This window comes from Homalodisca vitripennis, chromosome 2, assembly GCF_021130785.1.
Source record: "Homalodisca vitripennis isolate AUS2020 chromosome 2, UT_GWSS_2.1, whole genome shotgun sequence".
NCBI classification, from domain to species: Eukaryota; Metazoa; Arthropoda; class Insecta; order Hemiptera; family Cicadellidae; genus Homalodisca; species Homalodisca vitripennis.
This window is the reverse complement of record NC_060208.1, coordinates 86,220,863-86,233,611: the sequence shown is the minus strand read 5'-3', so window position 1 is coordinate 86,233,611 and position 12,749 is coordinate 86,220,863. Positions and strand designations below refer to the sequence as shown.

The window sequence follows — 12,749 nt, the reverse complement described above, 5'->3', positions numbered from 1 at the left end:
AAGTAGATAAATAGTATTTTTTTTTATTATTGCTATTATTAAGTCAAGTAACATCTAGCACTTCGATGGATGAGTGCGATTTGTTTGTGTAAGCATTGTATCTACAAAATAGAAATGGGTATATGCTTGATGTGAGATAACTGTATTTTTACTAGATTTTCTCGCCAGAGAAAGCCGTTAAATGTTTTATTGATATGATACAAACGAATGAAAAATAATTATTAGGTTTAATTCAAATTTATTTTACTTGACATAATAAGATTAATTGTACTAAAACTACACCGATTTAATATCAATCTCTAAATTAGTACAGATTCTTGTATTGAAACCTGTTATAATGTTTCATATATTATATTGGCAAACTTTCCTATCCTCTTTCAGGTGAATGGATATCTTAGATCTCCACTTACCTCATGTGGCCTCCAGGTTATGTAGCTGATAGGCGCCAGCAACTCCACAAAGCCAATGGGGATGAGAATGATGTACTCTCGCTTAGGAAGGATCTGGTAAATGAAGAAGGTGCGATCCTCGCTGCCAGAAACAAGGATGCTGCCACGGGGATTCAGGCTTACCACTGTCACCGGAGCATTATGTGCCTTCACCTTCTACAAGCGAGACAACTTCACTGAATGTTTGAAAATATGCATGCAACTTATATAATTATTATAAAGCGATAGGTATTACTTACAGTTCTTAAGTATATTGCATACAAGAAAAAATAATTGACACTTATGATCAGCGCTTATAAATTCCTATAATCTACCCATTTATTCGTGGACTATGCCTATGAAAATACCAAAATGTATTCTCACAACTAACTCACATTATATGGTAAAGTTTTGTTGTTGTATGTTGTGTTACACATTTTTAGTAAATTCGTTGGTAAACTCATTACTGTGGTCCAGGGACTAATCTAGAGTTAGGATGTTAGTAATGCCAGCACCAACCTAGCTACAACCGCCTACCATTGTACTCGCCTGTATCATATTAATGAACTCTAACTGAGGGTCACAGCTGCTGCTGGAATGCCGAGCTCTTTGAAACTCACGCAAGCTAACCACGAACATTCGCACCATTCCGTCAGCGAACCCGCCCACCAGCACGGCGCCACTGGCCTCCACCTGTCAACAATATATCAACAATTTCATTTTTATGTTACTTTTACAAAGCTATAAAATCAAAACCAATGATATCAACATTACTAAGAAATTATCAAACAACAGTGACTGGATTCTGAAGTACTTTCAAAATCTTACTTTACATACAGGATTAACTGTCTGGAAACAATTAGGTTTTAGTGTGCTGGAATGAGAAAGCTAAATTCATAATGTATTTATAATACATTAAAATGCTAATGTTTGTATTCATGACTTAATAAGACCACGAGCCAAAAAAATTACAAAGTTTGAGGGTGGCTAAAAATTTTAAAATGAAATCTCTCATATAAATCCTCTCTTTTAATGTGTGAGTTCAAGAATCCTTCATCGTATCTTGAATCACGCCCAATCATTTTTTAAACTTATTTTCTATTATAGAAAGAAGAACTTAAGTATGCATCAAAATGATTTATAAACGAAGTAATTTTTGTCTTCTTACCATCATGTTGTTTCAAAGTAGACAATCTAAGACGATAAGGTTCAAGTAATTAATTGGTAATTATCGATAAGGTTGAATGTGCTAGTATTGTGTAAAAATGTGAAATTGCAACCTGAAACATCTCCCGAGCAATTAATTTTAAATCTGTTGTCATTCAGGGTAGGACAGGCGTCAATATCTCCAGTTTGCGCTATCCAGTTTCCTTTACCAAGGCTTTCAAAAACATGGCTCACATAATAGAGATTTGAAATAAAGTCTTTTGGTTCCCCTAATTATTTCTTTTTTTGGGCTTGTGAGGATTGTGAGGGGAGTCATGCAAAGAAAGTAAATTTTATACCTTATAAATATATTACGAGTACGTGTTTTTCTACTCCAACACACTAAAATGTTATTTAGTTGTCTCTACAGTAGACGAATGCTGAATAGAAAAGCCGGTAGATGACACTACAGGATTGGTTGCTTTAAATATGATGACTAACCAATAGTAATAATCTCTTACTAAGCTCCGTTAGAAGTAACCCTTGTATATACGGTTTTAAACTGGATTTTGTTTCTTATGTGTTCAATGAGTTTAATCATGTAGAACGTGGGTTGGGTTGTGAACTAAACAATTTATTTCTAAGCTTTTGAATGTGATTTTTTTAAAGATTTTTATAACGAAGCATAGAAGAAATAACTTTTGCAAAATTTATTAAAAATTTAAGTTTTAATACATATTGTGCATATTTCGAGTACAATGTACCGCCACTTAAAAAATATGTCACTTTACAATTGTATAGGTCCACCAATTTAAAGAAAGTACATTACTTAGCAATATATTTATATAATTGAACACTAAAAATTTCAATTTAAATCCAAGATACTTGTAAAAATTATTAGTTTGATAACTGACTTAGGCAAATATTGTAAATCGAGGAGTATACTATATTTTCTTTCTCCATGAAAAGAGATATTAAAAAAACAATAAAAATTTAGGTAACATAAGGCAGTGATACAGTATACCTACTACACTATATCTTGCATTTCTAGTACTATAGAATGAAAGATACTGATTTCTAGTACTTCAGACGAGTCACAAGGAGTTTGGGATTTTATAGAAGTTTGAGAGGTCCCATTATATTTTTATTCTTGTTACTGAGATCATAAGTGATACAATTAGTTGAGATAACTGACAATACTTTGTATTATTATTATTATTATGCAGTAGTTATAATCTTTTAATTTCTCATTTCAACAAATGGACCATTTGGACCGTTCAATTCGGACCGTTAATAACGGTAAAGTTATCTGCACGCAACATACTTTAACCTATTTTATATGTAACGCAAGATAGATGTTCTTGACGAAATAGATTCATAAACAACTAGAGATTAAAATCCCATAAGGAAGTAGTTAGTCTTTTGTTGAATCCGATACGTGTCGTAAACTACACACTATAGAAAGTCATAATCAAAGAGATTATTCAGCATACCGCTATTTGAAGATAAATTTGAATACTCGCTTTTCTATAAAATTGACATTTGTGCAACTTTAGTAAAACAATTTATATCAACCTCTCCACTAATTTAAAAAACCCCGCCACAAGTTCTGTGAGGTGATACATTCTTACATGGATTGGCATCCATAGCAAGGAGGTGCCGGCGGCCTTAAACCGTTTGGTGATGAGCAGTTCCATCTGCACGATGTCGTGTATCAGAAGACAACCGTTGGACCCCAAGGAAGCGACATAGTAGCCGATGGGAGAGGGTGCTATGTCCGCCACTGCACCAGAGTGACAAGTAAACAGTCTTTCAGGAGCATTACCTTCAGGAGATAGGTTCAACGACCAGATTCCTCCGTCTGCATCCTGGAATATTTAAGATTTCATCTATACTTTATCTGCTACTGTGGGAAAAAGCAATGGCCGAATTAAAAATATTCTATGAAGAGGCTATTCGATTACATTTCAGTGTTTTGTTTTTGGATTTTCGTTATTGCAATTTATTTTATTATAAATTGTAAATCAATTAATGATCTATGTATTAAGTAATGATGAGTTGTTTCTTTTTATAATTTCCCATTTCCGCTACTATTTCATATAATTGAATTATAAATTATTGGAATCTAATTAAATCTTTATCTCATGATTAGTTCACCTCCTTACTTTTTTCAACTCATATCTCAGTAGGATTCGATACAAGGCCATGACTCACTGCCGTATAAACATAATATAATCATAGTATGAAATACAGAATACTAAATAGAAGCAGTTAAACATACTTATTCGCCTAATATCGTTATCTTTAATATTTAGTCTAAATGTGTGTCTATAAGTTTTTAAAGTGAAACCGATCGTCTCGCCGACATAGCTTCCTTTTAGAAAGCAGAAAAAAAGAATCTATCGTCAAAATTGCATGTAATTTTCACAGAATTCACCTGAGTGACATGTCATTTTCCACCTGAAACTTTCCACATTGAAAATACAGAGCGTACATTTAAAATAATTTCGTGACAATAAAATTGTATCGTTAACTTATATTTATTGTTGTATAGTATATATATTGGATAGTAAACCTTATGTATCTGTACGTTTCTAATAAGCATTCGAACGAACAGATTTGATCTCAAGGTAGCAAGTAATGACAACCCAAGTAACGAACGTCTCGTTGAGTAGTTTATCTCTTTATAGTCTGTGAATAATCACTTTTTATTAAATCATCCATTTAAAGAACTTCAAACAAAGGGAAAAGTTAGAAGGACCAAAAATTTGCAGTGTATTACTTATTATTGGTCAAATTTCTCTTAGTGCATTAACTTAAACTACTTAAATCATTAAAAATCGCCAAGAAAATTAATTTTGAATGGAGTTGTCCCATTTATTTCTACGGTAGTTTTGTAAAAAAACTCTCAAGCAGTTAAACTACTAAAATATTTTCGTTAATTTCAACATTTAAGTTTAAAATCCTATGAAGACTACAGAAATTACTATCATATACCTGTCCGAACCAATCGTGGTCTAAAGGATCACTGGACTTCTTGCAGATAGACATGAGCTTGGCTTGACTGAGCTCGTCCTTGACTTCTAGCTCCAGCAGAGGCTGCATTTCAAGGAACCAACCCTCCTCGTCTGGAGGATCGGCAGCATCGATGGTTGCTCTCGTCCACATCTTAATCCAGCCGTCCATACCTATTAGCATAATGAGTTGGTCATTGTGTCTGCATGATCAGTATGGCCAGACTGAGCTCATCCTGACTTCTAGCTCCAGCAGAGGCTGCATTTCAAGGAACCAACCCTCCTCGTCTGGAGGATCGGCAGCATCGATGGTTGCTCTCGTCCACATCTTAATCCAGCCGTCCACACCTATTAGGATAGTGAGTTGGTCATTGTGCCTGTTAGATCAGTATGGAATGAGTTCCTGATAATATCAGAAATGTTGACTGACGTTAGTTTGTTACTTTAGGTCAGAGATAGGTGAACTTGTAGGAGCTAGTTTTGTCGCAATCTTTGTTACTGTCGGCATGCTTATGTAGGCTAATAACGATACGAATAATGTAGGTTGATGCTTACATAACGTATAGTCGTATTTATCTATTCACATAAAAATGAAATGTAACGCTGTTCGTAGGAAAGCGCATTATTATCCAGCTATTGCCGTACCGATTTAGCTATTTTTGTTTCAAAATGTTCACAATAATATTAAGTTCTTATAGAAAGAAAAGTTGGAAATATATTTAGATTACAGAGTTCTCATAAGAATGGGAATAACCTGGCGTTTCGAGAAAGAGTAGACGATGTAGTAAATATAAATGACAACGGTATTATACAGCTTTTATAAAGATGGCACTAATGGCGAATTAAACTCATTTCATTTTGGATGTTATTATACTATTGATATAGAATAAACTAAATGAACAAATAGTGAATGTAGCCTACGTACGTAAGACATTCGAAATTTGATTCCTTTGACACCGTAAGCTCAGAGTATTTACATTAGGTGAAGGAGTAAAAACAGAAGAACTGGGCATCAAAATTACTCAAATAGTCATTCCTTGCGTTACTAAAAGTGTAGAAAAAGTGAGCGCAGCTAATCCGTGAACTTTGGAAATGTAATCACAGATAGTGTATCGTACACACGAAGTGTAGTTTTTTGAGAAAACCGTCGGGAGGTTAACGATCCATTATGTACTGATATTGATACGGGAATGACTACGATATAGGCTTAGAACTTAACCGATATAAGTCGTAAACTGAGCCGAGGAAATTTGATAATATAGCGAACAGAAATCGAAAATCGAGCGCATACACTGTATTGTATGCAAGTTTAGCTAATATTCATATATTCCAAAACAGAAAAAAATAGAGGGTACAATCGAGAACAGAGAGCTAGATGGTCCATGAAGTGGCAGTTGTGTCCTTTTAAGAATTCAAGCTAATAAACAATATTACAGATATTATGAGATGCATCTGCCGTACAAAGGTTATTATTATGCACGTCTTTATGTGTTGACATCAACAGATAACTTGTATTGTCTTTCGTATTTATACATTACCTACAGCACTGTACGGTTGACCCGAAAGTTGGTATATGTGTCCCAGTAATTACAATAATCCAAAGTATAAAACTATGCACATTGTACGTAACTACACAAAAATGTAGCAATATGTAAACAAACGTTAAAATTAAATGCAAAACATAATAATTCTGAAATATGGTAGTAAGTCCGCTGTACAACATATACATCACGTATACGCTACGTATGAAAATATAGAAAATTAAAGTAATTGTAAAAATTTCTTGAGAGCTTAAAACAAAAATGTTGAAAATGGAGCTTGTATTGGCTGTTCTTAATTCGATCAAAAGAACAGCCAAATTATTTTTGAATTTGCCTGAAAATAACACGTTACAATCAAAACTATATTGGTACTGGTATTGATTGGTGTGTATTTCAATGTAGTGATTAAATTTAACACAATACTTAAAATCCAATCAGTGATTGATAAATAATACACCAGGAGAAGTTGCGAATATTAACCGTTTATGTTAACACGTTCAGTTAGCGTAAACAAAATATTTCCCTTACAACAGTAACACAACGAATGATTTTGAAATATTAACGGTTTATTTCAAATATTGGTTGAAAGAATGAAATAACCCCAAAGGAATGAAGATAATTCGATTAGATAAAATTATAAGTCTACTATGCCAAAGAAGCAAATTAATTTAAGAAAACCATTAGATTATTCGTTTGTATTGAAACAACCGGATCACTATGAAAACATCAGGGTGATTCACAAGAAAAATGCATTTGTCCAACCACTGGCCTAAAATAGAAGACTAAACACAGACTGCCTCCGTAGTCTCGCACTACGGAACAATGAAACGGATTTGGTTTTACGTTAGTAAATTTAAAGTCCATACCGACAGAGATGATGTCTTCCGCAAAAGGATTGTAATGAATTTGTGAAATTGGAGCGGTGTGACAATTCCCTTTGGCCTTCTGCCTGACTTCCAGCTTGATCAGCTTATCTTCCCAAGCAAGCAGGTTTCCCCATTCACTTCCCGAGATCACCTGCACAATACACAACATTCATCGAAATATGTCTGTATTTTGTATTGAAAGAATATAATGTTATTGAAAAGTATAATATATCAATATTTTATGACATTGTAAATATAATTTAATGTGAAAGTAACAATATTTTAATGAACGTGTTTAGAAACTGTACGATTTATAATACACATTACGTCCTAAGAAGTTACTTTAAATATACATACAAAATGTTCTCACAGCAAAGAAAAACTAGTTGTCCGACTGTAAAATATGACTTTCCAAGTCTTACCTTTTCGTCAGGCATTGCGCATACTCCAAGAATGTCACATATCTCCGTTTTACCAAATCGTCCTAACTCCCCTTGCAGTTTTAGCCCAGTAAATGTCTTAGCCATCTTCCAAAACTTGATGTGACCCAAACCTTGAAATAGAAACACACCGTCGAATCAGAATAATGTCCTTATAGTGCCTACTTAAAAACGTGTATAAAGCTATTTTTCTATTTTCCATATGTACATTAGTTGGAGATAGCCTTTAATTGTGCCACCCCCATGAGCCACAAGCCTCTGTAGAAAGCCCATCAAAAATCGTAGGAATGAAATACAGTACAAAAGAAAGAGTACCAATCAAAATCGCAATGGTGACAGATCCGCTCTGTCTGTAGCTCAGATTCAAAGATTGACACCTTAAACTGTATACCAGTGTAGTTCATTCATAGATGCTGTACGTTTAATGTCACAAATGCCACTAGAAATCCAAGAGTGGAAATAAGATTAGCTATATCAAAAGCCAACTAAAGCAACTATGTGTGGGCCAGTATTTGACAGCAAAAGACACATACCACTTGATGTAAGCTGGCCGGGGACAAACTGTGAGAACTCGGCGTTGAAGACGTCCTGCCCGTGGCTCTTGACACGGAGAATGATATGAGCTTCCTTCCAATCCCATATCGTGATGAGGTGATCTGGCTCCTTCCCCTGGGACACCAGCATACTTCCGTCTGGGCTGTGACGTCACAATAAACATTAGAAATCAGAAATTTGAGAGTTACACAAGTCACATGTAAGCATGACCACAGAGTATAAACACGTAATCCAAACTTCTTTGTGATCAACGGATATTGTCTCCTCTTGATAAAATGATTAACTGGGCCTATGTGTAATAATATAAGTCGAAGTGATATCCTTTGTTATTCGTTTGTCTAACAACAAATTTTAACTACAACTCTAATAAGACTTTAAAATCAAACCATCAACAGACTCCAATAATTTTACCATAGCATCTTATCGTGTACTTTAATAACAAGCTTATTGAGTTAAGATCGTTAGATTATGGTTACACTGCCATTTATTAAAGACTCCTTTCGACTCAAATAATTATACTGTAGTTAATTCCATTGTATGAAATTGGAGTCTTTAAGATAGAGAAAATATATATCACACAGGATCTTGATGCTCTTATAGATCCCAAGCTGATCGATCACATAAACAACTCTGTTCCTAAAATTGGGTCTGTTCTATTCTTTCGGTCCGGAATACTGTGCTGATCTCTACTTTAACTATCACGATTTATCAGCATAAAATATAGAATAGAGAGTTCTTGGCTACATATTAAGTACGAGGAGACTCCACTGTTCGTTTGTCCTCACTTCCGACGAGCCGTGAAAATGGCTTGTGAACTAAGATTTTGACATACCCAGCTAGTTTGAATACCTCATTGTCTACGAGTATTTCATACTAGAGTTCAGGGCTGTGAATATTACACTCTGCATATAAGACCTGAGACCTCACAAATTATTTCTCAAGTAGCGAATCTTAAATAATATAACAACATATATTATTGTAGACTATTTTAATGCATTTAAATACATATCCTGACATGTGCATACTTAATGATATTTGGTGTTGGATATCTGTTCGCTCACGAAAACTTTTATTGTACTTTAAATTACCTTTAATGGTGGCGCAAAAGTGACACTTAGCTCTCTGCTAAAAGACATATATACTGAAACTAGAAACTAGATCTAAACATTAATGGAAAATCGAAACGGTATCAAACTCACTATCTAAAACTACTCTCCAGTAAAATAATATTGTATCTTTAATGTAAAAATTGTTTGTGTGGAATAATGCAACAACATTGCACAAAGCAAAAAGGTCATGCCAAGAATGAGAGTAAATCTCAAAAAATGGAATTTGGCTTTCCGTCATTAAAGTATATCACTCAGTAGGCTGACACAATTTCTGTTTTGTCTGCTGAAAGAAATTTTTTTTATTCCTGCTTATCGTCCGCAGGACATCTATAAAACATGTACTGAACTGTAGACTTGAAATTTTACATGAATCCTTCGCGAAGTCTTGTTACGGGACACGTGGTGCAGCGTACTCCTATCTTGTTTACATTCAACACAACATTCGTAATAATTTCATTATTACGATCTAATGTAACGCAAAGTTTCGGTTATAACATGTATTAGATACCAAACACACATACAGACCTGTAGCCGAGATGTGAGTAGGCTCTGGTGGTTCCTCCAGACATCTTTGATACGACTTCAAAGTTAGGCCAAGAGTAGATGATGATGAGAGGATTAACACATTTTTCCCCAACCGCCAGATGGTCCTCCATTGGGTTTTTCTGAAGCCATTATAGAAATAAAAACACGACATATACACATACGTGTATGGTAGTTTATGAAACAAAACGACATTTTATATATATCCTTAATCTCTGTATTATCGGAAATTTGGCAGCGTTACATGTTACAAAAAGTATAACACTACGATTCGAGGGATAGGTTTTAATATCCTCTTCGTTAGGTGAGGATATAATTAGTTCGTGGAAAATGAAAGATAAGGAAGAAAAAATGAAGGCAATAAGAACACCACTTCATCTGGATTACATATGTTTATAGTCTAGGTGTCTCTAATGTAGAAACGATGTGAAGAGTTCGTTATGACCTTCTTCGTCTCCACTGTTTTGGATCTCTTCAGACGGATATTGATTCCAGATTCTATGAGTCAATACTATCACAACGTTAGATTTCAGACACTACACTAAGTGGTAGGTGAACTGGAAATGAACTTAACATTCGTATTGAATCAACCCTTCCCAGCATTACTCTACGTCATGTGTGGATACGTCAAGTGCTTAGCTGTTATATTATTTTGTAAAAATGAAACAACAGACTTTTGGGGAGTTTTAATTTGACACTACAAAGTTTGTTAAATCCTGTTTATTGGTTTTAATTATCATGTGGTTTTATTAAGTAAATGAGGTCGTTAGTATTTCGTTAATAACGAAATATTAATTAGTATTTGGAATACGCATTCTTAAGAATATAATATTTTTGTTTTTGTTTTGCCAAAAGAGGGGGGAAACGTACAAACACTGTGCTCCGGGAATATCTTCGGTTGCCCTGGCTGCGGAGGGATTCGTTGCTTAATTTTTAAAGTATCTAGTGATTCTAGTAGTCTTCTAAATCTAATAAACTTAATGGTAAAACTGTTATTTGTTATACAAGCGTTACTGAGTAAAAGGCATAATATGGCCTTTTTATTAGATATTTTGACACAACTTATTAGCACTGTATGTGTATCACTCTTCAAGAGTCACGTCTCTGTAACGAGGCATGCAAATGTTTACGCTAACTCACTGATCATGTACTTACAGCAATGTGCCCGATCCCGCTGCCATTTAAACTTCTTTTGAACGTGAATTTCCTGTCCACGACGTCGAAAATGTGTATCAGGCAACCAGAATAGAACACCAGCGTCGTCTCGTCCGCCACACACAGGTTGAAGGGCTGCCTACAATCGTAGCTAAAAGAATAGCTGTCATCGATGTTAAGGAAATTCTATATTGCAGTTTTATATCGATATATATTCTAACATTGTATTTTATAGAATTCACTCTTTTGGTTAGCAAGGCAATCTTGAAAATCAAGAATCAAATTATGTACGGTAAGATAATTTATCTAAACCAGATAACCTGCTTAGTTATCTTAACCTTAATATCTAAATAATGTAAGTAGACCTAAATGGAATTTAGAAAGATATTCGTCATATGAGATAATGAATTCTAGACTGAATTTTGTTTGAATAGAATAAGATTAAAGGTAAAAAAACTTTTTAGATATAGACTCGGCTCTCTGCGAGATCATGGGTTAAAATCTCGGGGAAGTCCAATCACGTATCGACTTAATAAACAGTGTACTTCGCCGATAAAACTAGTGTATTACGAAAATATGAACACGTATACCAGCTGAGTAGAACATTACTGTCTTGATCTATCATTATAATTAACTTGTTAATACTGCCCCTCTCTCTAATTCTTTGTTTATCTCTCAGATAACAGTTTTACTGTTATTCGTTAATAAATTATCTTAGAATCAACCTGCATCTCATCATCAGTCTAAATCTAGCCAAAGTTATAGGAAATTCTAAGACAGCAAAGACGATTTAATACTATACGTACGAATTCAAAACGTTGATTCAGTTTGTATGTTTGCACTCAATCATATGTTTAATTACTTGATTTATTGTTGTTGTGTTTGTTACAATCCAAAAGTACCTGTCAATAAATTTTCATGTATTCTTACTAGAGAACATTAATTTCAAAATTACTTAAAGAGGATACTCAAAAGTCACAGATTTCGAGAGGCGTCTGATCTCGGAAGGTACCTCCGATACTCGTTGCACTGAAAGTATTGACGCTCTGGAAGACGCTTGTGTGGATGCTTCGTCTCCGGACTCCTTTTCTGAACGAATGGCTTCATCTTCTTCAATCGAGGCTTTTGGAATATCTTTTCCCGACATATTTGGTAAAATGTTTACAGTAGCGCTTTTTCTGTAAGATGTAACCAAAGACTAACTGTAATTACACATATGAAACTTTAAACAAAGATTAGTTTCATTATTTTATCATTATTTAATCATATGATACAAACTTGTTTTCCTTTCACATATGAAAAGTTTGGTTTACAAATTACTTATTTAACTGTCTCCATGTGGCCTTTCCTTTAACATAATTTGACATTAGAATAACTTTACGATTACTTGTATTGTATTACTATTTTCGTGAGATTAATATAAAAATTTACTTTCTATAAATACAAAGTAAGTAAATAAGTAAATTATTAGTATGGTTTTGTTTATTGTATTATTTCATTAAGGACCAACGTCAACGTGAAATTATAGTTTGTGGCCAGAAATAAACAGGTTTGAAGAAATATATTTGTAACAAATTCGTACTGTATATCACAAAACCCTAAAACAATAGTTTGACCCAATTTGAAGTAACTTCAGGTTGGAATTCAGAACATTAAAAAGTAATTAAATTTTCCTGGTTGTTAGCTACATTCAATACAATATCGCGAATATTAGCAAATATGGCCACTAGTTACAATAATGTTTTGAGGGGAGGAGAGGAACAATCTTATAATATTTGTAAACGAAATATTAAAATCATTATTTCATTTTAAGGTTTTTTACAAGTAATATGAAAAAGAAACACAATTAAAATAGGAGTTTAACAATTATCCCTGTAACCATGTTAAGAAATAAAGTTAAGATATAAAAGCATTATTAACCATACACAATGAAGACATTGAGAATGTTATAT

General features: G+C 33.9%; 1 protein-coding gene across 1 annotated transcript in view; it reads right to left on the bottom strand.

Annotated features, from left to right (window-relative positions):
• LOC124355713 (cilia- and flagella-associated protein 44-like) overlaps positions 1-12,001 on the bottom strand; it is a 55,073-nt gene extending 43,072 nt beyond the window's left edge. The window contains exons 1-10 of the mRNA XM_046806872.1: positions 11,766-12,001; positions 10,798-10,960; positions 9,625-9,764; positions 7,969-8,132; positions 7,418-7,548; positions 6,996-7,146; positions 4,572-4,762; positions 3,206-3,442; positions 966-1,121; positions 411-605 (exon numbers count right to left, since the gene is read on the bottom strand). Of these exons, the coding sequence (XP_046662828.1) occupies positions 411-605; positions 966-1,121; positions 3,206-3,442; positions 4,572-4,762; positions 6,996-7,146; positions 7,418-7,548; positions 7,969-8,132; positions 9,625-9,764; positions 10,798-10,960; positions 11,766-11,944 (1,707 nt within the window). The 5' untranslated portion in view covers positions 11,945-12,001. The remainder of the gene's footprint in view (positions 1-410; positions 606-965; positions 1,122-3,205; positions 3,443-4,571; positions 4,763-6,995; positions 7,147-7,417; positions 7,549-7,968; positions 8,133-9,624; positions 9,765-10,797; positions 10,961-11,765) is intronic.
• Between the last annotated feature and the right edge of the window lie 748 nt (positions 12,002-12,749).